Source organism: Propithecus coquereli, unplaced genomic scaffold (assembly GCF_000956105.1).
Source record: "Propithecus coquereli isolate 6110/MARCELLA unplaced genomic scaffold, Pcoq_1.0 Scaffold193, whole genome shotgun sequence".
NCBI classification, from domain to species: Eukaryota; Metazoa; Chordata; class Mammalia; order Primates; family Indriidae; genus Propithecus; species Propithecus coquereli.
Window position 1 is genome coordinate 754,100 of NW_012144190.1, and position 27,141 is coordinate 781,240.

At 53.3% G+C, this 27,141-nt stretch overlaps 1 protein-coding gene across 1 annotated transcript; it reads left to right on the top strand.

Annotated features, from left to right (window-relative positions):
• The first annotated feature begins 1,264 nt into the window (after nt 1–1,264).
• Nucleotides 1,265–27,141, top strand: SSC5D (scavenger receptor cysteine rich family, 5 domains). The gene is given in 16 exon segments (XM_012643069.1): nt 1,265–1,289; nt 1,804–1,830; nt 2,136–2,444; nt 2,697–2,810; nt 3,041–3,154; nt 3,521–3,829; nt 4,331–4,648; nt 5,319–5,495; nt 11,410–11,727; nt 13,393–13,953; nt 14,031–14,345; nt 14,565–14,732; nt 22,225–22,389; nt 25,227–25,948; nt 25,950–26,226; nt 26,356–27,141. Coding segments are annotated over 16 exon segments (4,653 nt in total). The 3' UTR covers nt 27,090–27,141.

Below are 27,141 nucleotides of genomic sequence, written 5' to 3' on the forward strand. Positions count from 1 at the left end.
GGGGCTGTGCTGTTTGCACTTCAGGCCGGGGAGGGGGAGGAGGGAGGGGGCTGAGTTAGGATTTGCACAGAGGCACCTCTAGGGGACACAGCCTCCCTGGGACTGGAGTGGGCTTGGATGCTCGTCCTGGAGGGGTCTAGTTGACTGCTTAGAGCCAGGGGTGGGGGTGGGGCACAGGGCTGCTGGGCCTGGCCTCTCTGGGAAGGTCGGAGCTGAGGGGCAGCCCTGTCCCTCCAGATCCATCTGCTTTTTTACACTGTTTGTTAATAAAGCCTGAAACTGCTGTGTGCCTGTTTCATCTCTGATGCCTTTTCCAGTCTGTCTCCGACTCCCGCCTGCTTCTGTCTGGCTCCTCCTTTCCCCAAGTTGACATTAATTGTTGGGGGGGTGCTGGACTGGGAGAAGGGGAGGCAGTGAGCTCGGGCAGCCCCAGGCCCTGCCAGCCCTCTGAGTCACACTCCCCATTACCGAATTTTTTCCGCCTCGCAGCTGCCTGGTGTGGAGGGAGTGTGTGTGCGAGTGTGAGTGTGTGAATGGGTGTGTGTGTAGAGCCCCCTCCCTTTCCCAAGCCTTGACCCTTGGGCTTCCCATCCCCCTTATCCCATTTCCCCCTGGGGACACTGATGTTCAGCCACTTCCCCCTCAGATGAGGAACTGGGGCTTCACACTCAAATCCACCAGTGAGGAGAGAAATGGAGCAAAGAGTTGCATAGTCTTTTCCTAATCCAGGAAGTCCCTCCTGGTGTCTGGCTGCAAGCCCTCTTGCTGCTGCACCGAGAGCCCCAGGTCTGCCCTGCCCCCAACCCCAGCAGTGGTCTGACCAGGCTTCCCTGGCTGGACAAGAGAGGAGGCAGGAGGTGGGCCTCCACCCATGCTTCCCCCCACCCCTGTCCTGCCCCTTCTCTGTAGCCTGCCACCCCCCAAGCATCTGTGAGCACAGCGCTCCTCCGCTGGCTGGATTCTGCCTGGCGGTCTCCCGTGTGGGTGTTTGCAGTTGGACACCCTCCCTCCCGCCTGCCACCCCCCTCCTCCCCAGCCTCAGCCTCTGGCCAGCCCTCCCCCTCCTGTCCCCTGCCGCCTCCCTGCAGCCTCTCTCTTCCTCCTGGCAAAGCATCCAGCCCCTGCCTGCTCCTTCTCTGTCCTGGGCCCTGAGCGCCTCCGGCAGGCGCTTCCCTCCCTCCCTCCCTCCCTCCCTCTGGGGAGCCTCCGCCTCCCTCTCCTGCTCTTCCCCTTTCACCCTGGCCCTGCCCTGGACTCTGCAAACATGAGGGTCTTGGCCTGCCTCCTTGGTGAGTGATCCCTTCTCCTTGGGGACTCAGGGGCCTAGGCCTCCACCTCCGACCCCTTAGCTCATCCAGTTTAGGGACTGAGACTTCCAGGACCCAGTTCCTGGTGCTCCAGGATATCCTGACATCTGGCTGGCCCTGCCTGACCCCTCAGGGACTCAGCCTTCTGCACGCCCAGCCCTCCCCCATAGAAGCCCAGACCTGGCCCCCTTACCCCACCTGCCCCTGTGGGGGTCCCCAGCCATCTGACTTTCAGCCAAGTCCCTGTGGGAACACGAAGGCTCTGTCCCAGCCCTGACTTCAGGGGCCAGGCATCTGGAGCCCCACCCATCTCAGAGACCTGTGTCCTACCCAGACCCTCTGCCCAGAGTCCTGCTTCCCAGCTATGGGGTTTCTGGCTCAGAGGTGTGAGAATTGTGTGTGTGTGTCTCGGGGCATTCAAGATGAGGGGCCTGTGGAGAAGGGACCCACCTTGGCCTGCCCCTCACTCTGTCCCACCCTCCAACCTCCCTTCCAGCGGCACTGGTGGGGATCCAGGCTGTTGGTAAGTGTCCCAGACACTCCTCCTGTCTGGCCTCTCCCAGCCCCCAGCCGACCCATTGTGCCCTCCTCCTGCCGGGTCCCTGGCCGCCCCTCCATCCCGCTATGGCTGTGGCCTCGGCCACTGCTCCCTGCTAGAATCCCCCAGGCGTCCAGCCACATCTCTGAGCACCCAGGAGTCTGGGTCCAGGGTCCAGTGGCCAGAGGCTGGCCTCCCAATGGCACCCTATGGGACAGCCCCCAGCTCCAACTGTCACCCCAGCCCTGGGGCCTCAGGGTGACAGTCTTTCCTCCACCCCCGCCCCCCAGAGCGACTGCGCCTGGCTGACGGTCCCCACGGGTGTGCTGGCCGCCTGGAGGTCTGGCACGGCGGGCGCTGGGGCACCGTGTGCGACGATGGATGGGACCTGCGTGATGCCGCTGTGGCCTGCCGGCAGCTGGGCTGCGGGGGGGCGCTGGCCGCCCCCGGGGGTGCCTTCTTCGGGGAGGGCGCAGGGCCAGTATGGCTCAGCGAGCTGGCCTGCCGGGGCAGCGAGGGGCAGCTAGGCCTCTGCTCCCACCGGGGCTGGAAGGCCCATATCTGCTCCCATGAAGAGGACGCGGGCGTCGTCTGTGCAGGTGAGGGGACCCCCACCCCTCCTCAAGGGCACTCCTTTGGCAGCTCAAAGTCCTTAGCCCCAGTAAATCCGAGCATCCTGCACTCCAGAGACGCCCTGCCTCTGCTCCCATCCAAAGCCAGGTGTCTCCCTCCCTCTGGGACCAACTTACAACCACTCAGAGCCCCGGTACCCTGGCCCTGTGCCTCTCCCAGGGACCCAAATGACCTCTCTACCCCCCCACCCTCTTCATAGCTGCTGTTCTCTCCTGTAGGTCAGCGCGTGGCTAACTCGAGGGACAATCCCACTTCCCCACTGGATGGGGATTCGTGGCCAGGGCTGCCTGGGGAGCTGAGCCCCAGCTCGGAGGAGCCCCCCGTGACTCCTGGTGAGCCCAAAGGACTTGGCTGCCCACCCCCTGCCCAGGATTCTCCCTCCTGCTTCAGCCATGTGGAGAGGGACATGTGGCACTAAGACCCCTCTAGGGACAGATGTGTCTGCACTGTCTCCTTTACAACCTGCGTGTGCTCCACCACTTCAGACGCTTGGAGAGGGAAGCCTGGCTCCCCAGGTGGGAGGAAGGATGAACTCCTGACCTCTGGCTGTCTTCTCTCCCAGTCCCCCGCCCAGTGGGGAGCCCCCAGAACAGCCCCCGGAAGAAGAGCCCCCGGCCACCCAAGCAGGCCAAGTCCACCCGAGCTCCTTTGCTGACGACCGGAGCCCCTCGCCAAGGTAACTGCGGCCTCCCGCAAGCCCCAAGTCTGGGTGTTGTGAGACCCTAGGACCAGCCAGACTGGGGACCCATGGGTGCTCTCTCCTTAACCGGGGCCCTGGAAGGATCCCAGCATCCACCACATCCCTCCCTGGGGATTCAGAAAGTCAGGCCTGGTCCTCCCTCTTCTTCCTGCCCCACCCCTCAGGACACCTAGGTGTCCTGCCCCACTCAGGTCGTGGCTCTCTTCCCTCAATGGGCCGCTGGCAGGCGGATCTCAGGACCCTGCCCACTCTGGGCCTCAGTTTCCCCAGGTGAAAACCGAGGAAGGGGTGTTTGATTCTGCCTCTCACCAGCCGCACTGCCTCCCTCCTTCCTTGCCCCAGAGCGGCTGCGCCTGGTCTCAGGCCCTCACGGCTGCGCCGGCCGCCTGGAGGTCTGGCACGGCGGGCGCTGGGGCACCGTGTGCGACGATGGCTGGGACCTGCGGGACGCCGCCGTGGCCTGCCGGGAGCTGGGCTGCGGGGGGGCGCTGGCCGCCCCTGGGGGTGCCAGATTTGGGCCAGGTTCAGGGCCGGTGTGGATGGACGACGTGGGGTGCGGAGGAGGAGAGCAGGCCCTCCGGGACTGTCCGCGGAGCCCCTGGGGCCGCAGCAACTGCGACCACAGCGAGGACGCCGGGCTGGTCTGCACCGGTACGTCGGGGCTTCCTGGGACCCAGCAACCTCCTTCCTCTTTGGCTGTCACAACTGGGGGTGCCACTGGCATCTGGTGGGTGCTGCACAGGACAGCCCCCCATGACAAAGAATGATGTGTCCCCAAATGTCCACGGTGCTGAGGTTTGGGAACCCTGCTTTATGGAACCTGGGAAGCCACAGCTGAGAGTTGGGAGAAGAGGGGAGCCGGGCACGGGAGGTGCACCCAGGGTCGGAGTCAGGGTCCCCGCCCCCAGGAGGCAGGCACATAGGTGGATGACCAGAGTTGGACCCTCAGCCAATGACTTCCCATCTCAGAGCCTTTTCCTTATTTGCCAATTGAAGATGGAATATCTGTTTCAAGCGTCATCTTGGGGATGAAGCCCGTCCTGTCCTTAACATAGTCCCAGCCCGTCCACCCTAGTTTCCTGCGAGGGTAGCTCAGTCGCTGCTCATCCACCCAGCTTCCTGGTGCTCTGTCCTCCCTCTCTCCCTGTCCAGGCCCGGCCCCCAGGCTGCGCCTGGCTGATGGCCCGCATGGCTGTGCTGGCCGCCTGGAGGTCTGGCACGGTGGGCGCTGGGGGTCAGTGTGTGATGACGCTTGGGACCTGCGTGACGCCGCAGTGGCCTGCCGGGAGCTGGGCTGTGGGGGGGCGCTGGCCGCCCCTGGGGGCGCCTTCTTTGGGGAGGGGTCTGGACCCATCATCCTGGACGATCTTCGGTGTCGCGGAAACGAGACGGCCTTGCGATTCTGCCCAGCACGGCCCTGGGGCCAGCATGACTGTCACCACCGCGAGGACGCTGGGGCTGTGTGTGACGGTGAGGGGTGTGGGGCAGGGCAGGGAGGCGGGCATGGTGGCACCTGGAGTGGAAGGTCGAGAAGGGGGGTGTCCCTATGTGCCCTTCACTCCCTCTGGCCAGACTTGCTACTTTCCCCATCTTCTCCTGCTCTGTGAAACCCCATCCTACATCAGGGCTCTCCACTTGGGCGATTTTGCCTCCCAGGGGGACATTAAGTGACGTCTGGAGACAATTTTTGGTTGTCACAGCTGGGGGTAGGGGAGCTCCTGGCAACCTGTGGGTAGAGGCTGAGGAGGCTGCTCAACACCCAGCCATGCACAGGATGGCCCCAACTGGAAAAGTGAGAGGCTGAGCCTCAGCCCCAGAGCTGCGCTCCTGGGCTCTGCCTCCTTGCCCCGGGGGAGCCGATCTTCCCCTCTCTATAAGGCCACCTCCCCTTTTCTCTGTCACCCCCAAGCTGCCTCCACTGTCTGCTCTATCTACTCCCTCCCTCCCCGCCCTTCCCACCCTCCCTTTCCCAGGTCAGGGATGTGGAAAGCACTGGAAGGCTCGGGCTGTGTCTGGGGAGGGGGTTCAGCAGGAAGGGACTTCCACCTGCAGCTGGGAGGGCTTAGTGCCAATGAGGCAGGAGGTGGGGGCAGCCCAGTGGCATGGGGCGGGTGGGTGGTCATACTTCTCCCCCTACCAGGCATGCCCCTCGGATATGTCCCTCCCACGGCCCCTGCAGTGGACAGCAACACCTCAACGTCCAGGCAGCACGTCTCCAGGCCTCTGTCCCCCACAGTGAGCCAGGCCCCGGGGACAGCAGGCATTTCACCTCCTCCAGCCTCTGCTACCGCCCCTCGGGAGCCTGGACCGGAGGCCGGTGAGTCCCTCGCTGCCGCCCAAGAAAACAGGGTCCTTGCTTCTGTTTCCTTCCCCAAGCTCTGAGACTGTCTCACGGGGGCCCTCGCTCTGAAGGACACTGTGCTCTGTTGGCACATCTGGAAGAAGGGGCCCCACCTTTTTGTTATCTACTGGACCCAGAAATTCTGTAGCTGGTCCTGGAGAGGAGAAACGAAAGGTGGGCTACTATTCCCGAGGCGCACGGCGTGGCTGTGGGATCCTTCACAGGGTGCTCTGGCCAGCTCGGAGTCACAGCCCTGCTCAAGCATTCCCTGTCCTTTTGGAGCCTCTGGTTCTCAGGCAAATGGGGATTAATAGTTCTGCCTGCTTCCCTCCCACGAGTACTGAAAGGACTGGATCAGAGGCGGCTGTCGTTTTAAGATATAGGTCTAATTATTATTCAGGTACGGTGAGGCCAACTCACCGATCAGGAGAGACAAGCCACTGAAAGGATAGTTTGTTACTCACAGTTCCTGGGAGGGGGGCGAATGCCCCCCAGGGCCACACAGGGAAGCATCAGGGCGGGTCGAGGGCAGGGGGAGTCAGGGGAGTGTGAGCAGGAGCCCTTACTGTGGTTCTGTGGGAGGGAGCAGGTGAGCAGGCTTAGGATGGGCTAGTCTGAATCCTTTCAGCAGGCCACGGGCCACAGGCTTATCCTCAGTTGTCTGGGACCTGGCTCTGGCGGGACGAGGGCAGGTGGACAGTGGCCCAGAGTGTAAGATCCCAATAGGGGAGGTGGTTGGGGTGCGAGCGCTGGACTGGCTGGTTTGCATATGAAAGGCACACTCAAGTCATCACTATCCTAGAAACAGCTCACCCTGGCAGTCTTTCAGCATCAGCAAGACCCCAAGATGTCAAAGCATCAGACAGAGAGAAAATAAACAGGCGTGGCTGATACAGCCATCTCCTCAAGGTTGGAAAAGGCTGGACATAAGTGGCGACTTGTTTTCACTATGATCACTATTCCTGGCAACCTCTCTCCCTCTTTCTGGATAATAATCGTAGCTAACATTTATTGAGCACTTCCTGGCTCATGGTGCCCGATGCTGTTCCACCTTCTCTACAGGTCTAAACCCAGGTAATGCTTGCAGCCACTTATGTGTAGGTACTGACTAGTCTCCATGTCACAAACGAGGCAGCTCAAAACTGGAAAAGCCAGGATTCAAGCAAAGCACAGCTCACACTCCTTCTTTTTTTTAAATGGTGGTAAAATATATAGGACATAAAAGTAACATTTTAACCATTTGTAAGTGTATAGTTCAGTGGTATTAATTACATTCATATCACTATGCAGCCATCACCACCATCCATCTCCAGAACTTTTTCTATCATCCCCAGAAGAAACCCCATACCTGTTAAACACGAACTCGCCATTCCTTTCCCCTCCCCGAGACCTGGCAACCCCCATTCTACTTTCTGTCTGTTTGAATCTGACTATTCTAGGTACCTCATATAGGTAGAATCATGCAGTATTTGTCTTTTTGTGACTGGCTTATTTTACTTAGCATAATGTCCTCAAGCTTCATCCATGTTGTAGCCAGTGTCAGAATTTCCTTCCTTTTTAAGGCTGAATAATATTCCATTGTATGTATAGCCCACATTTTGTTCATCCATCCACTGGGGACACTGCGTTGTTTCCACCTTGTGGCCGTAGTGAGTAATACTGTCATGGACCCTGGTGGACAAGAATCTATCCGAGTCCCTGCTTTCCGTTCTCTCAGGCATACACTTGGGCCACATGGTAACTCTATGTCTAATTTTCTGAGGAATTGCCAAGCTGTTATCACAGCACCCACATTCTCTATGCCCAAATCTCACTGAACTAGAAGAAAGGGCTTCTGTCTGTCTCCTTCCTCCTGCCCAGGCCCTTCCAACGAAGGAGCATCTCTCCCTAAAAGGGAAGGAGCACGCTGAAGGCTGACGTCCAGGGAATAGTCTCCAAGACGGTGCAGACTATCTTTCTCTGTCCTCCGAATTGCTCATTAAAGCTTCCATTCCCTCCGCCCTCCTGCCCTGCCTGCCCCTGGAGCGAGCTTTGTTTTCAACCTCTCCTCCTCCAGTCTGGGTCTTTGCTGATCTCACAGTGGGCTTTCTGAATCGTAACAGCTGAGCTTTCCATTTCAAGTGCTTCAGGGATTCCCTGTCACGAATAAGATAAAGTCTTACTTTCTTGGCAGAGAATTCAAGGTCCTTCATGACTCCACATACCCGGCCTCCAGCTAAATCCAACAACTTGCTGTTCCCCCAAACACACCATGCTGTTCCTTGTCCTGGGCCTGGCAGGTACTGTACCGTCTACCCGGTGCAGGACCTATGTTAATTTGCTAGGGCTGTTGTAACAAGGTACAACAACAAATTTATTGTCTGAGTTCTGGGGGTTGGAAGTCCGAGATCAAGGTGTCGGCAGGGTTAGTTCCTTCTGAGCGCTGTGAGGGAGAATCTGTTCTCTAGGCCTCTCGCCTAGCTCCTGGAGGTTTGCTGGAAACCCTTGGCTTGTAAACAAATTGCCCTCATCTCTGTCTTCATGTTAACGTGGCGTTCCCTCTGTTCGCAAATTTCCCCTTTTTATAAGAATTCCAGTCATATTGGATTAGGGCCCACAATAATGATCCCATTTTACCTCTGTAAAGACCCTATCTCCAAATAAGGGCATATTTGAGGTACTGGGAGTTGGGACGACAACAACATATTATTTTTTGGGAAACACAACTGACCCCATAACACTACCCTTTCCTCTTTTATCTGCTTGGCCAAACTCCTCATCTTCCCAGGCCAAGCTCAGATGTTCTTCCATGGGGAAGCCATCCTCCCCAGGCAGGTAAGAGTAGGGAGGGCTGTGTGCTTTGGGCTCTGCGTGAGGCCAGGTCTAGAGTAGCTGCTGGAGAAATATTTATTGAATGAATTGCAACAGGACCCTTGAGACTTTGGCTGCTGAATTCCTCCTTGACAGCCCAAGGTGAGAGGTGTTATTACTGCTCTGGCTAACCCCAGGAGGGCCGGTGTGAACCAGCCAGGCTCAGGGAATCCTGAAGCCATGCAGCTGCTCCCTGTCCAGCCCAGCACACCTGCTTCCTTCTGTCCAGGCAGTGGATTCTCTTCCATCCTCTCTTTTTAGGGACTTCCTCTGAGAAGCCTTCTCCAGCTTTTCTGGGCAGAATTTTTCTCTCCTTCCCTTCACTGTGTTTTCACTTTGCCTTATCTGTACTTCCACTATTCCAGTTAGTTCACTGCGTTGTAATTGTGTGCATGCTACTTGCCCTAAAAACCATGAGCTTTTCAGTGCAGAGGCTGTGCCTGACCCTTAACAACAACAGTAACAAAAAAACCTTATTAAACCAATAATTATAAGAGAAAATGAAAGTTGTTGAACAAATGCATGGAAAAAGGCTCTGGACCCAGATAATTTTTTTCTTTTAATTGAGGTGAAATTCCCATAACATAAAATCAACCATTTTAAAGTGTACAACTCAGTGGTATTTAGCACATTCAGAATATTGTACAACCACCTCTATCTAGTTCCAGACCTTTTTCATCGCTCCAGGAAGAAACCCGTGTCCATTAAGCAGTCGCTCCCGTTCTCCCTTCCCCTCCGCCCCGACAACCACTGATCTGCTTTCTGTCTTTACGGATTTGCCTATTCTGGATATTTAATATTCCATTGTATAGATAGACTACTTTTAGTTTTTAAAATTTTTTTGTGGTGAGAACACTTAACATGAGATCTACTCTCTTAATAAATTTTTAAATGTACAGCACATTATTGTTGACTATAGGTACAATGTTATATAGCAGATCTCTAGAGCTTATTCATTTTGCTTGACTGAAACTTTATGTCCACTGACTAGTAACTCCCCATTTTCCCCTCCCCCCATCCTACTCTTTGATTCTATGGATTTGACTGTTTTGGAGATCTCGTATAGGTGGGATCATGCAGTATTTGTCTTTCTGTATCTGGCTTATTTCACTTAGCATATGTCCTCAAGTTTCATATATATTGTTGTGTATTTCAGAGTTCCCTTCTTTTTTTAAGGCTAAATAGTATTTCACTGTATGTATAATACCACATTTTCTTGACCTATTCATCTGTCAGCGGACATTAAGGTTATTTCCACATCTTTGCGATTGTGAATTGTGCTGCAATGAACCTAGAATTGCTAATACCTCTGCAAGATCCTGATTTCAGGGCATGGTGGCACGTGCCTGTAGTACCAACTACTTGGGAGGCTGAGGTGGGGGAACTCTTTGAGCCCAGGTGTTCGAGGCTGCAGTGAGCTATGATTGTGCCACTGCACACTTCAGCCTGGATGGCAGAGACAGAGCAAGACCCTGTATATAAAAAAAAAAATCCTGATTTCAATTCCTTTGGATATATATCCAGAAGTGGGATTGCTGGATCATATGGTAGTTCCATTTTAATTTTTTGAGGAAACTCCATGCTGTTTTCCATAGCCACTACACCATTTTGGATTCCCACCAACAGTGTACAAAGTTTCCAGTTTCTCCACATCCTCACCAACATTTGTTGCCTTTTGATTTTTGGTAATAGACATCCTGACAGGTGTGAGGTGATATCTCATTGTGCTTTTGATTTGCATTTCCCTGATGGTTAGTGACAAACATTTTTTCATATACATGTTGGCCATTTGTATATTATCTTTGGAAAAATGTCTATTCAAGTCCTTAGCTAATTTTTGTTTTTAAAACTTTTAAATTGTATTTATTTATTTACTTTTTAGAGACAGGGTCTCATTCTGTCACCCAGGCTGGAGTGCAGTGGCACTATCACAGCTCACTGTAGCCTCCAACTTCTGGGCTCAAGGGATCCTCCTGCCTCAGCCTCCCGAGTAGCTGAGATTACAGGTGCAACCCACCATGCCCACCTTAGTTCATTTTAAGACGGGGTTATTAGGTTTTTTTACTATTGAATTGTAGGAGTTCCTTATGTATTTTGGAAATTAGCTGCTTATCAGATATATGGTTTGCAAATGTTTTCTCCCATTCTGTAGGGTGCCTTTCACTCTGTTAATTGGTTCCTTTGTTGTGCAGAGCTTTTAAATTTGATATATAGTCTCACTTGTTTTTGTTGCCTGTGCTTTTGGTCACATCCATGAAATCACTGCCAAGATCAATACCACCTTTTGTTTACCCATTCATACATTAAGGGACATTTAGGCCGTTTTTACCTTTTGGCTATTGTGGATAGTGCTACTGTGAATATTCGCACACAACTATCTGTTTGAATACCTGTTTTCAATTTATTTTGGATATATCTCTAGTAGTGGGATTTCTGAATCATATATTAATTCTTTTTTTTTTTTTTTTTGAGACAAAGTCTCTCTCTGTTGTGCAGGCTAGAGTGCTGTGGCATCAGCCTAGCTCACAGCAACCTCAAACTCTCAAACTCCTGGGCTCAAGCGATCCTCCTGCTTCAGCCTCCTGAGTAACTGTGATTACAGGCACATGCCACCACGCCTGGCTAATTTTTTCTATTTTTAGTAGAGACGGGGTCTCATTCTTGCTCAGGGTGATCTCGAACTCCTGAGCTCAAGCAGTCCTCCTGCCTTGACCTCCCAGAGTGCTAGGATTACAGGCATGAGCCACCGTCCCCAGCCTATGAATCATATATTAATTCTGTGCTTAGCTTTTCAAGGAACCACCAAACTGTGCCTGACTCTTTATCTCTTGTGCCTAATGCAGTAAATACTTGCTGCCTGGAAGGAAGGATGGATGAATGAGGGAAAGCCTAGATGGAGGAATGTATGGACGTAGAAAGGAAGATGAAGGAATGCATGGATGCATCGAAAGGAAGATGGAGGGAAGGAAAAGTGGATGAAGAGTCAGGAGGCTGGATGGCTTCCCTCATTTTCTAATTCTTTGGGTCTCTTCTACTCCAGGGTCCCCTCAGCTGCGCCTGGTGGCTGGGCCCAGCAGGTGCTCAGGCCGGCTGGAGGTATGGCATGATGGGCGCTGGGGGACGGTGTGTGATGATAGCTGGGACATGCGGGACTCAGCTGTGGTCTGCCGGGAGCTGGGCTGTGGTGGACCTCGGCAGCCAGATCCTGCTGCTGGCCGCTTTGGCTGGGGCGCAGGCCCCATCTGGCTAGACGATGTAGGCTGTGTGGGGACCGAGGCTTCGCTGTCTGACTGTCCTGCTGCTCCCTGGGGGAAGCACAACTGTGCTCACAATGAGGATGTTGGCGTCACCTGCACTGGTAAGGAGGCCCTAGCCATCTGCTGACTCCAGGAGGGCTTCCTGGAGGAAGGAACAGTAACTAACATTGACACTAACATAGATTGAGTGCCTCCTAAGTCCCACCCCTGTGCTGGGTGTTTTTGCACATTGTGACCACATTCAAACCACATAATAAGTCTAGGTTGGTGGATGTTATGCCCATTTTACTGATGAAGAAGCTGAGGCAAAGAGAAGTTAAGTAACTTACCCAAGGTCACACAGCAACAAAGTGGCAGAGCTGGGATTCTCATGCCGAGAAGCTCCTTCTTCCTCCTCCTCCTTCTTCCAGGAATCAAGGAAGTCTCCCACAAAGAAGGGAGCTTTATCCTCCCTAAGATGAAAGGAAGCAGACAGGGCATTGGGAGAAAGAAATAAGCCAAATTGAGGGCCAGTTAACATAAATTCAGGCAATGCATTTGTTTGTTCATTCACTGACATTTATTGAGTCCTATTATTAAGTGCCAGACACTGAGCTCGGTGTTGGGACCTCAGAAGGGATGAACATGGTCCTGGTCTTCAAAGAGCTCATAGCTCATGGAGCAAAAGAGATGCACAAACAAATCATTGCAAACCCATGTGACATGTTATCGTTTGGGAGGTCGCCAAGACCACACTCAGGTTCAGTAATTTGCTAGAAGGACTCATGAAATCAGAGAAGCTGTTCTACTCAGGGTTGTGGGCTATTATAGTGAAAGCCTACAGATTAAAATCAGCCAAGGAGAGGCCAGGTGTGAACTTCCAATTGTCCTCTTTCAGTGGAGTTGTGCAAACAGCACTTAATTCTTCCTGCAATGATGTGTGACAACACACATGGAGTATTGCCAACCAGAGAAGCTCCCCTGGGCCTTAGTGTCCAGAGTTTTTATAGGGGCTTGGTCACTTAGGTGTGGTTGGCCACCTGTGTGGCTGTCCATAAATCACATTATTAGCATAGAGTATCTGGCATGGCCTAAGTCCAGCAGGTAGACAAAAAATCTTTTATCAGACAAGACATTCCAAAGGCTTAGAAGCCATTGCCCAGGAGCCAGGGGCAAAGGGCCAAACCTTTCTTTGGGCAAGGTTAACCCTCTACTGCACACATAAGCTAAGCTTACGTAAGAAAGATGTAAGATGAATAGTGGTGACTCAAAGGATGGAGTCATCATTTCTGCTTGAAGCTGAGGCCCTTTCCCCTTTCCCCCTCTTCCTATGAGCCATGGGGAACCACAGAAGGGATTTAAGGTGGGGAGTGGCTTGTCAGACCTGGGTACCAATCTAATGGTGGGTGAGAATTGCCAAGGAGATAGGGAGACCTGTTAGAATTAGAAGGTATAGGAAGTGAGGCCTTGATTTGAAGCAGAAGCTGAGGAAATAGAGAGGAGGCGTCGGGTATGAGGGGGTGGAAGGGATCAGTCACATCTAGACTGTAAGTGCCAAGAAGGCGGGCAGCAGTGTCAGGTTTATCTTGCCACAGTATCCCCAGGGTCTAACACAGAGTGTGGCACATAGGAGGTGCTCAGTAAACATTTGTGGCATGAATGACTGAACGATGAACGAATGGGAACTTGGTGACTGACTAGACAGAAGGAGAACCCTGGATAGATGGATGGATGATCTTATCATTATGGTGTCTCCATCTTCTCTTTCTTCCCTGCCCACCTTCTAGGCCCCCCTGGCCTGGACTCTGTCTCGGACCCCTTCAGTTGGAGCTGGATCCCCGGACTGGGTAGAGATCGGGATGCCTGGCTCCCAGGAGAGATGGTGACCAAGCCCTCTGCAAGTGTGACCTCTAGTGTTGCAGAGAAAACTACCACGAAAGCCCCAGGGAAAATGCCTAAGAGTACTAAGAAGTGGGTGACAAAAAATGCAAAGAGACCAACCACTCAACCCCCAGTAACGCCAACCACTAAACACTCCAGGGGCCTGGGCACCCAAAGGCCCCCAGCACTGACCTCGAGGACCACTGCAACCCTGACCACTGATGCCCCCCACAGACAGACCTCACACACGGTCACCACGCTGACTTCTCAGGTCCCCCGAGAACGAACTTCTAAGACCATGGCAATGCTGACCACACAAGGCCCCCAAGAAATGACCTCTGAGGCCACCATCGAGAGAATCCCTCAGGCTTCCCTGGAGCCATCTGCCGAGATCCCAGCAGAAGGGTCTCCAGAGTCACCCAAAGAACCAGCCCCCTCCCCCACTGCCAGCACCACTGAGGAGTCAGGTGAGTGGCCGTGAAGGGAAGCGGGGAGTGAAGGGGAGAGGCTGGCGCTCCCTCCTGACCTCAGGCCGTCCACACAGGCCTGTTCCGGGTTCGTCTGGCTGACGGGCCCAACCGATGTGCCGGCCGGCTAGAAGTGTGGCATGCTGGACGCTGGGGGACAGTGTGCGATGACAACTGGGACCTGCGGGATGCCACTGTGGCCTGCTGGGAACTGGGCTGTGGAAAGGTCCGGCCCCGGGTGGGCAAAACCCACTATGGCCCTGGGACTGGGCCCATCTGGTTGGATGACATGGGCTGTAAGGGCAGCGAGGCCTCGCTGAGCGACTGCCCCTCGGGGCCGTGGGGGAAGCACAACTGTGACCATGAGGAAGACGTGGGGCTCACCTGCACTGGTACCAGGGCACGGGGGCGGGGAGTGGGGCAGAGCAGCCAAATGAATGGAGTCAGGGCGCGGGCAGGGGCGGAGGTGAGGCCAGGTGACTGCATCATGGTGGAATCTACAGAACTGGGCATGATGGCGTCAGGGCAGGGGGATCCCAGAGTTGCTCCAGAAGATTCCAGGACCTCTGAGACAGGGGACAGGGTCAACCATTTCCCCAATTTCTCCCAAGGCTACGCAGACGAAGATGATTACCCCCCCTGGACCTGGGACCCTACCTCAGGAGAGGACCTGGCCAAGGGGACCACCGTGGCAGGGGGACCAGGACACACTCTCTCCTGGGACACCACCAGGCGCCCAGGGGTCTCCTCCCGGGCAACATGGCACCTGCCAGTCACAGGTGAGGGGCATGACTGGGGTGGTTGTCGGGGCAGCCATAAACCTCCATCCGCCTCCTTGCAGGGTTTCCCGAAAGACTAGACCCTTCTAAACGAGCTGGCCGAGGTCTCAGGGACCTGGACAGGTTTTCCTCGGCTCCAGAGATCCTCAAAGCATTCCCTCCTTGGGCTCGATGGTGACACTCTCCCCCAGAGCCCAGAGGAGGCGGCCACGTAAGACATCAGGCCGGGCTCAGCAATCCTCAGGCAAACTGCATTATACAAGAGCCCGGGCCCTTCCATCCAGAGCCCTCGGCCGAGGGCCCCCGCGCCATCACCCCCAGCGCAGCTCCCCCGAGGCAAGCGAAGCCTTGCTGTTGTCGCAGCGCCTGCGCCGGCCGTGTCTGGTGTGGCTCGGACGGGGCGGGGGCCCCTGGAGCACGGGCTGCCCGGCCCGCCCGCCTGCCGCCTGCCGCCTGCCCTGGGCCTGACGCTGCCGCGGGGCCCGCTCGGCTCTGGGGCTCCGTCCTGCCGTCGCGTCTCCTCCCGCCGCGGCCGCTCCTCTGCCTCTGTCTTCGTCGTCCCTGCGCCCCGGGGCCCCTCGGCCGCTCTGCTCCTCCTTCGCGCACGCTGGCGCTTTTGCTGCGGCTTCTTTCATCCGCGATGTCCCCCCCGTCGCGTCTGTTCCTCGCTCCTTCGCCCACGGTCGCGCCCCTCGCTCTTCGCCACCTTTCTCGTTGCTTCTTCACCGCCGGCCTCCCTCTCCCATCCTTTCTTCTTCCCTCAGTGTCTTTCTCTTCCGGTTTCTCGCCCGCACCGCCCCTGTTCCTCCCGCCATTTTTCGCGGTCCTTTTTCTCTTTGTCTTTTCTCCAGGGTCTTCCTGGTTTTTTTTTCTTTCATAATTTCACACTCTCGTCATCTCTCTTTCTCACTCCGTTTTCCATGCTCAGCTTCTCTGTCTTTTCCCCTCTGTGTCCGTCTCTTTTCTTTCACGTTCGGTTTCTCACCGTCGTCATCACTTCCGCACTCGTCACCTCCATTTCTCGCTGGATCCCCTGCCCGTGTCCGCACCATCTCCCTCCCTTCTGCCCCTAACCGCTGTTTCCTCCGTCTCCCGTGTCTCCCACCGCTCTCTTCTCCCTCCCCGCCCCCTGTCGCTTCTCTCTCACGGTCGGCCCCATTCCCTCCTTTCTGTCTCTCTCCGGCTCCTCTGCGGGTCTCGCCCTCCCCGCCGCTGTCGCCGCCCCGCCTGCTTCCCTCACAGGCGGTTTCTCTCGCTCCCGCGAGCGTCACCATTTCCGCTCTCCCTCTCTGCCCGTCGCACTAGCAGTTTCCCTGTCCTCTCCCTCCATTTCACTCTCTCGTCGTGCTTGCCGTCTCGGGCTGTTACCGGTTTTTGCCTCTGTCGCCCTGCGCCGCTCTGCCTGTGCCCTCCTGAGAGGCTCACCCCTCTTCATCCCCTCAGGAGGCCCTCGCCGCTCGCGCCCTTTCCCGCCTTTTTCTTGCGCTCAGCACGCATGCGCCTGCAGGGCGGGGCCGGAGACGGAGCGGTGGGAGGGGCAGGCATTCATCTGCCTTGCACCTCGTGACGTCACGGGCGCGCTGCGCCTCCTTATTGGCCAGCTGGCTGATCGCCCGCGGTAATAGCTGGGTGAGCCGCTGAGTCTCCGGAGCCGGCCCTGCCCCGGGGGAAAGGGAGGGAGGGAGCAGGCCCCGGGGGCGCCGTGACTTGGGGTCGGTAGACTCAAGTTGTGAATTAGTGCGTCTCATCCCCCATTTCCAGAAACGGAAACTGTAGCTCCGAGAGGTGATGTTCCCTGTTCAAATGTGGCCGGGGTTCCAGAGCCTTTGTGCCTTGCAGCCCCGCGCTACCGCCCTATCCCACAGCGCCCCCTCGCGACGGAGACAGGCAAAGACTGGGCTCGGCAGCCAGGAGACGGCAGGGTCCTCCCTGGGGGGCCCCTCCCAGTGGGAGAGAAGGCAGTAAATGAGAACAGATAAATGCAAAATTACAAACTGTGCAGGGAAAATCTGAAAACAGTCGTATGTACAACCTTAACAATAGGAAGACTCGCGGGGAGGCGTGCGGGTGGTGGAGGGAATGAGAGAAACGACAGGCATGAATTTGTATCTTCAGTAGCAATGTAACCTTGAAAAACGACTTCACCTCTGAATCCCCGCTTCTTCCCCTGCTGGGGGGCAAATGGGACTCCAGGGCTGTTGGAAAAACTCGAGGAGAGCTCACTTACTCCGTGCTAGGCATGCACGATTGCAGCAACTCGGTGACATAGGTCCTATTGCTACACCCTTGTTTCAGATGGGGAAAAAATGTGAGGCTCAAGCAAGTTAAACTCAGGAGCCACAATCGGAGTCTGTTTAAAACGATTTCACACACATTTTGCCCCTTGGGTGGGGAACAATGGATGCTGAAATATTTAGAAGCACAAATTCTGGAGTCTGACTCCCTTACCAGGTTCCAATTGTGGCCACACGGGGATTAGAACTAGCTGGCTAACCTCAGGTCCCAATCCAACGAGCACAATGTGTGTGAAATTGTTTAAAACCACAAAATATTGGTTGCTCGAGTTATTTGCTGAAGACAACAGCTGCAGGCTTCCAGGGAATGAGTGATTATTTATAGTAATCAAGGAAAACCTCACAGGGGAGATAGTATTATTTCACCAGCAGACACAAGGAGGAAGAGGGTTCTCAGAGGAGCAAGGGAGGGGAGAAGTTTGCATTGCCAGAAATCTGCAATGAATGGTGTCAATCTCTGCTAGACTGTCAGCCCTGTGAATGATCTGTATCAGTTTCTGTTGCTGCCATAACACATCTTCACACATTTAGTGGCCGAAAACAACACAAACGTATTACCTTGCAGTTTTGTAGGTCAGAAGTCTAACATGGGTCTCACTGGGCTAAGATCAAGGGGTCGGCAGGGCTGTTGCCTTCTGAAGGCTCCAAAGGAGAATCCATTTCCTTGCTTTTTCCAGCTTTGAGAGGCTGCCTTCATTCTTTGGCTTGGAGCCCCTTCATCCGTCTTCGAAGCCAGCAACATTGCATCTCTCTGACCCGCCTGTCTCTAAATATTTTTCTCTCTCACCGCAGCTCTGAAAGTTCTCTGATTTTAAGGACTTATATGATTAGATTGGGCCCACTTGGCTAATCCAGGGTAATTTCCCCCTTTCAAGGTCTGGACTCTCCGTCACATCTGCAAAGTCTCTTTTGCCAAGTAAAGTAACATATTCGAAGGTTCTGCAGATTTGGGCACGCACACCTTTGTGGGAGGGGCGTTATTCTGTCTACCACAGATCGGTCTTGCATCCCCAGTGTCTAGGACAGTGCTTGAAACTCAGCAGAGACTTTTTACATATTTGTTGAATGAATGAATGTGTAAACGAAGGAAGGAGAGACCACAGCGTAAGTCTAGAGAGAGTGTACAGGAGATGCAATAGAGGCTTATGGAGTTTGGATTTTTACTTTCCACTTCATTGAAGCAACATTTCTTGAGGCTTTCTGGAGTATAGAATTTGGAGACACAGACGTCAATTCATGTGTCCCGTGCCTACTTTGTGGCAGACGTGTGCACTAGCCACTGGGAACATAGCACTAAGGAACAAAGCAAGGAAAGGGGAACAGGAGGCTGAGGGTTGCAATTTAGAACAGGATGGTTAAGAATCATCTTACTAAGAAGGTGCCATTTAAGTGAAAACTTCAAGGGGAAAGCCATGCAAATATCTACTTAAAGAGTGTTCCCTGCAGAGAGAACAGCATGTGCAAAGGCCCTCGGGTAGGAGGGAGCATGTTCAGCTGGTTGGAGAAATCGCAACAAGGTTGGTGAGGCTGAGAGGAGTAGTAGATGGGACGATGGCAGACGATGAGATGGGAAATGAACTGTAGGGGCAAGAGTGAATGCAGGGAGACTGGGAGGTCCAGTGGGGAGGTGACAGTGGCCCAGTCAGGGTGGCAGTGGAGACTGAGAGAGATGTGGATATAATCAAGCCATATTCTGGGGGTTGAGCTGATGGGTTGGGTGATGGGTTGGGGGCAATGAGGAGAGAGAGGCAGGTGGCAGGGACCCACCTTTCACTGGGTCAGGGGACGCTGGGGTGCGTGCACAGGAGCCAGAGTGGGAATATCAGAAGACGTTAGCTGTGCAGTCTCAGAGCTCTGAGGAGTGCCTGGGCTGGGGGTATAACTTAGCGAGATGGAATCTGAAACTGTAGGGGTGGACGTGGCCATGCAGACAGACTCTAATGCAGTTCCCACTGCACCCAGCTGGGAAGGTGGGAGACGCATGCATTTGGGGTATCGCTGGAAGTTACCACTGTATGAGGTGGTGCAGAAAGAAGAGGATCCCACCTTAAATGTGAAATTACATTTAGAGGTTAGATGATGAGGAGGATAAGAATAATAATAGCTAATATTTAGTGAATGTTCTTCACGTCCCAGGCACTGTTCCAAGTGCATCACGTGGGTTAAATCCCTTCCTCCCCAGGCAACCTTGTGAGATGAGTACTGTCCTTAGCCCCATTTTACAGATAAGGACATTGAGGTCAGCATAGCAAAAGGCAGGGCTTGGATTCATACTCCAGGTTCACACCCTTAAACACTCCAGCGGTGGAGAGTGGGAAGGACAGAATTAGCCATGGAGAATCTAGGGAATATAGAGCAGGGATGACCTCATGCAGAAGGGGACAGGGGAGGCCTTCTCAGCATGTGGCCTTTGAACCAAATCCTAAAGGATGAATAATAGCTCACCACGGAAGAATGGGGTGAGACTTGGGGGGATCTGTACCCAGAGGGAAAGAGGACCAGGATCATTTAGGACCAGTTAGACCTGCCAGGGTCTGGAGCTTGATGCTGCCCCTTAGCTGTGTTACCTCAGGGAAGTTCCTTTCCCTCTCTGGTCTTCAGTTTGGTTACTGAAGCAAATCAGCAGCTTCCCCAGCCACCCTCTACTAATAAGACCAGGGAAAATTACAATATGTGACAGCACCAAGGACGTGGATAAATGTGGGAGCGAGAATCTGCATCCACTTAGGAGGGCAGTTTGGCAATATCTAGGGAGACACACCTGCCTCCCACACAGCCACCCCACAATTAGGTGTGGAGAAATGCTCACTCATAAGCCCGAGGGCATGGGGACGAAGAGATTACTGGAGCTGTATTTGTAACAGCAAAACATTGGCAACGACCTAAACACCCATCAGCAGGAGTGCAAGTAAATCCCTGGTTGTGTATTCACACATGGAGTATTATACAGAGGTTAAAAAGGATGGACCAGAGTTATACGTATTTTAATGCAAAGAATAGCTTATCACGTGCCTGGCCCTCTGACCCCATGAAGTGGGTGCCGTAATGACTCCCATTTTACAGATGAGGAAACTGAGTTATGGAGAAGTTAAGTTAGTTGCTCACCCAGCTAGGAAGGGACCAAGCCAGGCAGTCGTACAGCCTCAGAAACATGAGGGTGGATGGGAAAAGCAAGCTTCAAAAGGTTGTATACAGCACTTAGGTCTCCATGCACAGTGTTAAACTAGCTTTAGGAAGCAAAAGCACGTCGAAACATGGTGTTCAGGAGTCATGCATTTGTAGTTAAGGTGTAAATACATGTGTGGGGATGATGAGACAAATTTTGGATGGTACGTTTCGAGCACACACAGGAATATATCTGTAATTGGTGGGCTGACATTTGAACAGAAAGACAGCTTCAATTTGTGTTTATTTTTTTAGAGATGGGGTGTCACTCTGTCACCCAGACTGGACTGCAGTGGCGCAATCATAGTTCACTGGAGCATCGAACTCCTGGGCTCAAACGATCGTCCTGCCTCAGCCTCCCAAGTAATAATAGCTGGGACTACAGGCGCACACCACCACACCTAGTTATCTTTTTTAATTTTAATTTTTTTTTTTTGGTAGAGACAGTGTCTTGATATGTTGTCCAGGCTGATCTCAAACTCCTGGCCTCAAGCACTCCTCCCACCGCGGCCTCCCAAAGTGCTGAGATTACAGGCTTCAGCCACTGTGCCTGCCCCAAATGTGTGTTCTTAGTAGTGTCTTCCTAAAACCTAGGATCTTGGAAAGAAATCTTTAGTGCTGCACCACTAATGGGTTTTTCCCCTAAGCTTTGTTCATTTTTTTGTGTTTTTAAAAAAATTAATAGTACTGCTAACGGATTTTTAAATTTCTGAATATGGCTATCCATTAGGATTTTATAGCTACCCTCTTAAGGTATTTAATAGTAAGGGGAAAGGTATTTAATTAAGAAAGGTTAATATTACGAAGGCATGACTCAGGTGTCCGCAATGCCTGGCATCAGGGTGAAAATCGATTCTTGCTCTATGAGTATGTGATACCATTAGCAGGTGACAGAGCAAAGGACTTCTGTAATCGGAACAGCTAGCCACAGAGCTCAAGGTGACCTCGACGGAGTTGCTTGAGGTCTTGGACACTGTCCTTCTTCTGCCTGGCTTTGTGTGCAGAATGAGAAAATATCCGAGGGGCTCACTTGGAAAGGAAATGGTGGCGCAGGGAATTCCAGGCAGGGCAACAGCGCGGGCAGAGGCTCAGAGGTATGAACGGCTACCTGTGGTGAATACGCCAGGCTCGGGGTCCCACGTGGCCAGAGCACTGTGTGGGTGAGACAGTGGTGTGGAGGATGCCGGGGCGGTGGGCAGGGCAGCGTGTGAAGGAGGACCAGACACGTGGACTTTACGCCGAGGGCAGCGGGGACGCTTGGGAAGGTTTAGGGTTGGGGAGGGGCAGGGCCAGGTCTTTGGGTTATAAAGAGGCCTCTAAGATCAGTGTAGGGGGACAGGGTCACAGAGGAAGTTGGTTTGATGATTCGGGTGAGTAGGAATAACCATGGCGATGGGCCCCGAGTGTTTCGTTGGGGTGATGAAAATGTTCTTCATTTTGATCGTGGCGATGGTCGCACAACCTTGTGAATATACTAAAACCGCCGAATCACACACTAAGTTGCTGGATTGTACATTAGGTGAATTCTTTCTCAAGAAAGCTGGTGTTAAAATAAGCTTTTTGATCAACCAAGCTGGAAGACTGGATTAGCTTTCTATTCTCCCTAAATAAAATGGTATATATATATATATGTTACATATTATAAATTTATGTTATATAAAATTGTTATATAGAGATTATCCAAGTGTATTTGGCCAAAAAACATAGGAAAAATAGTATTATAGAAATGTCCCAGCAGCTAATTAATAAAGATATTATGTGGGTTTTCACCCCTTTAGGGCTGGGGCTTCAGGGAACTGAAATAACAAATGCCCTTATTTTATGAGCTAGTTTAGTCATATTTTCTGTTATTGGTAGCCAAGGGAATCCCAACTGAATCACGAAGGTGGCCGCAAGATCAGGAAGGAGGCTGACGTTACAGTCCAGTTGGACAGGATGGCATTTGAACTGGGGTTGGGGCCCAGGGGAGCAGGAAGGGGCGTCACTCTCAAAGGACAGTGGAAGACTCAACCCTCTTCCCCATACCTCTCAAGGTGACAAGGATGGTTACGAGGCTCCCTGGACGTCGGGCACGCCTATGAGAAGGGGCCTGGCCAAGGGGACCCCCACCACAGGCAAACCTGCACCCACTCGTGCCACTGGCACCACCAGGAGTCCAGGAAGCCCTCCTCCAGCTCCTAGGGTCTATGAGGACACAGGTGAGGCATGTGGCTGCGCGAGGGGACAGGGGAGTGGGTGTGGTAGGGTAGAGAGATGGACTTCAAACTCCCAATGGTGACCCAACCCTTACCCCAGAAAACCCCAACAGAGATATATCCTAAAACAATGTTATTATCTAGACCGATGGTCCCCAACTAGGGGTGATTTTGCTCCCAAGGGACATTTGGCAATGTCTGAAGACGTTTTGGGTTGTCTTAACTGGAAGCAGAGAGGCTACCTGTTGGCGCCTAATGGGCAGCGGCCAGGGATGGCATTAAACACTATATAATGCATAGGCTGTGCCCCCACAACAAAGAATCATCCAGCCCAAAATGCCAAAGGTGGAGGTTGAGAAACCCTAATCTATACCATGCAAGTCACTCTGACAAATAAGAAAATGATGGGAAACCCTAAATGAGAATGAAAAAACGATACAAACAGGTGAAAGAAAGGGAAGCCCAAATGGCTAATTTTATGTAGAAATTCTCACACTCATCAGAAATCAGAAAATGCAAATTAAAACAATGATAAGCATGGAAAAGGATTAGAAAGGTGGATAATACCAAGTGTGCGTGAGGATGGGGGGAGACTGGCATCCCCACTGGGTATAGCTGTTTGATAAAAACAATCTAGCAGTATTTAGTAACGTGTGATTATAAATTATGGCCCACAAAACCTGCTCCTAGATATATGTTCCAAAGAAATTCTTACGCAGGCTTATAAGAGGACATATATGAGGATGTTCTTTGGAACTCTGGGATGTCAGGGAGTGGGAGGCAAGTTAAGTGGCCAACATTAGGGGAATGGATAAGGGAAATGCAATAGGCACACAATGGAATTCTATGCAACAACTGAAACAATGACTACATGTATACACAGTGACATAACATTGAGTGGAAAAGTCAGAAACAGAATGAGACTTCCAGCCCGATGTTATTTGCAAAAATTAAAAGCACACACATACAACTAAGTGCATACACTTACAAAACACATGATATTTTATAAGGACACATGAATGTCAAACATATTAGTGGAGTTACCTATGGGAGAGGGTGGTGGGGATAGAGATTGAGGATAAAGAGTATTCAAATTAAAATAAAATAAAACCAGAGGAGACGTTGCAGAGAGAGGCTGTTGATGACAACGTGCCAAGGAGTATGATTACTGTAGGTCTCTACACCTTGGGTCTGAAAAATTAAAAACCATCACCACTGTAGGTATCTGAGCCCCTACAATATCCAATTAAGTTGAGATTCTTGAAATAATAACTAAAAACATTTATCAAGCAACAACCCCATGTTAGGCATTATTGTAAGCACTTTATATATATTATTCCTTTGATCCTCATAATGTCTACCTGAGCCCCATGATGTAGGTCTATAATTATGCCCATTTCACAGATGAGAGAAATTGAGGCACATACATCAATGACTCTGACATCGATAATCATGAGAGTGCTTATTACATGCTAGACATTGTGCTAAGTGCTTTGCACAGCTGTGACCTCCTTGAATCCTGTGACAGCTCTACAAGGGAGACACATTGATCATCGTGGTTTCTAGGTGGGGATGAAACTGTGATTCAAGCAGTTAAGTAACTTGCCCATGGTCACCCAGCTAAGAAGAGCTGGGGCTTAAAGCCCAACAGCCTGCCCTGAGGCCAAGCCTTTTACTTAATGCTTCTCCAACCCTACAAACGAAGGACAGGAGGGAGGGATACACTGCAAAGACCCTACAGGAACAAGTGGAAATCTCTAGAGCTGCGCCCTTCAGTTCCGTAGGGTAGCTACTAACACGGGTGATTATTTAAATTTAAATGAATCAACACTTTGGAAAACAAAACATTCAGTTCCTCATTCATAGTAGCCACGTGTCAAGTGCTCAGTAGCCACATGTGGCCAGTGGCTACCATGTTGGACTGTGCAGATCATGGAACATTTCCATCACGTGGTATTTAATCATCTAAACTCTGGATGCAAACAACTTGGGTTTGGATCTTGTCCCGGCAACTTGCAAACTGTGTCTGCAGCACCTGGGGCAAGTTACCTACCCTCTTGGGCTAATTTCTCTCATCTGTAAAAAGGGATACAATTTGCACTCACCTGGAAGCCAGGCCGGGAAGAGGGTGAGGCTCCTCACTCCAGTCAGGCCCCAAATTTAAGGGGGTACCCAAAATGCAGCAATCAAGATAAATGCTATCGTAATACAATATTTTTATTTTTTTTAAAGCCAAATTTAGCAGTAGGAGCGGGGGCTGTATACCAACATTAGTGACAATAATGTTAATCATAATACAATATTTTTAAAAATCAAAATTAATGCAAATAAATCCACTGATGAACTAAATATCAAAATTTCAACTGAAGACAGGATCCTGCTCACCTCGCTGGACTCATCCTACTTCCAGCCCTGTCGGATCCTGTCTTTGGTAAAATGATAACTTTTTGTTCATCGTGGATCTTTTGCATTAATTTTGATTGTTCAAAAACATTGCATAAAAATATTTGTCTTGATTACTGAGATTACCCTCCGGCACCCTCTCGCATCTCCCTGCCTCCGCCTTGCCCCCACATACCCGCGCCGCCATCGCAGTCCCCTCCAGCATCCCCGTACCTCGCCGCGCCCCGCTCCCCGCGTCCTCCGCAGCGCAGGCCGGCAGGTGGCGCCCGGAAACGTCGGAGGAGGCGGGGCAGAGGGGCACTAGGGCCAGGTGAAGTCGGCTGGTGATCCGTGACGTCACGAGGCCCTGCGCCTTCCCATTGGTCGGCTCCCCGGGGGCGGGGCGGGGGTGGGGCAGACTGACCTCAGCTCGTCTGTCTGTCTTTCTCCGCCTCCAGGTTCCCCGAGGAAACCGTGGCCCGAGCGCCGGCTGCCGCGACCCACTGCGGCCAGGACAGCGGCCCCCACCCCGTCCCCAGCTCCCTCCGCCTCGATGGAGCCCCCAGGCCCAGCGCTGACCTCTGGGCCACAGCTCATCCCCGACTCAGCTTCAACGACCTCTCGCCGTCCTGACACTTCGCCACCCACCCTAGACCCGGCCTTGATGGTGAACCCTGACCTCGTCTTCACAACCCCTGACCTTAGTTCATCCACCCCTGACTCCAGTGTCATTCCAATGCTGACTCCAGAGCTCTCAGCTCCCCCATCACCCACCCTGCCCGAAGGGCTGACCTCTGACTCCTCCGCACAGTCAGAGGTGACCAGCCTTCCCCCCACCTCGGAGCTGACGCCGGAATCTGACACAACCCCATACCCAAATACAGTTCCGGAATCTTCTGGCTCCCCAGACCCCTCCACAAGCCCTTGCCACACTGCCACCCCGCACCCCACCATGACCCCTCACCCCGCCACAACCCCTCACCCTGCCACGACCCCTCAACCCACCACGACCCCTCAACCCACCGCAACCCCTCACCCCACCACGACCCCTCAACCCACCACGACCCCTCGTCCCTCCACAACCCCTCACCCCATGACGACCTTTCAACCCACCACGACCCCTCACCCCACCACTACCCCTCAACCCACCACGACCCCTCACCCCTCCACAGCCCCTCACCCCATGACGACCCTTTCAACCCACCACGACCCCTCACCCCACCACTACCCCTCAACCCACCACGACCCCTCACCCCTCCACAGCCCCTCACCCCATGACGACCCTTCAACCCACCACGACCCCTCACCCCACCACTACCCCTCAACCTGCCACAACCCCTCGTCCCTCCACCACTCCTCGCCCTATGACGACCCCTCAACCCACCATGACCCCTCACCCCACCACCATCATTTATCCCACCACGACCCCTCAACCCACCACAACCCCTCGTCCCTCCACCACTCCTCTCCCCATGACGACCCCTCAACCCACCACCACCATTTACCCCACCGTGACTCCTGACACTACCACAACCCTTCAACCTACCACGACCCCTCAACCCACCACAGCTACTCACCTGACCACAGCTCCTGACCTCACCTCAACCTCTATCATCACTGCTAAGTCCCTTCCAACCTCCTTGGGGACAGAACTTTCCTCACTCACTCCCGCACCAACAGCCAAGCCCAGCCTGCACCCCCAGCTGAGCTTCATGGCCTCTGCCCCACACACCTCCGCGTCTCAGATGCCGACCCTAGAGCCCTCTCCAACCTTGGAGTCCAGCACCTCCAGGTCCTCCATAGCGCCAAGCACGGACCCGCTGTCCACCCAGGATTTCAAACCATCTAGAGGCCAGAGCCCCAAACTAACCCCTCCACCTACCCAGACCCCACACTCAGCCTCTGACCCCACTGGTATCCCTGACCTCCACCTCTCCTCCATGGCCCACCCTTTGGATCAACCCCCTCCTGACCAAGGGCCACCCCCTAGTCAGAGCCCAGGCCCCCTTGGCCCATGTGTGGCTCCAACCCCACCTATAAGGGTCATGGCTTGTGAGCCACCTGCCCTGGTGGAGCTGGTGGCTGCTGTGAGGGATGTGGGTGGTCAGCTGCAGAGGCTGACCCAGGTCCTGGAACAGGACCGGCAGGAGCGCCAAGCCCTGGGGCTGGGGCTCACCCAGCTGGTAGAAGCTGCCCAGGGTCTAGGGCAGCTGGGCGAGGCTATAAAGAGACTGGCAGAGGTGGCCTGGCCCCCCAGCACACCTGTGCCAACCACCACCACCACAGAGGAGGAGGAGAGGCCTCTGAGAGGAGATGTGTGACCCCCTTCAGGATTTGGGGGGCTTAAGACACTCTCAACCAAAACCAAAACCA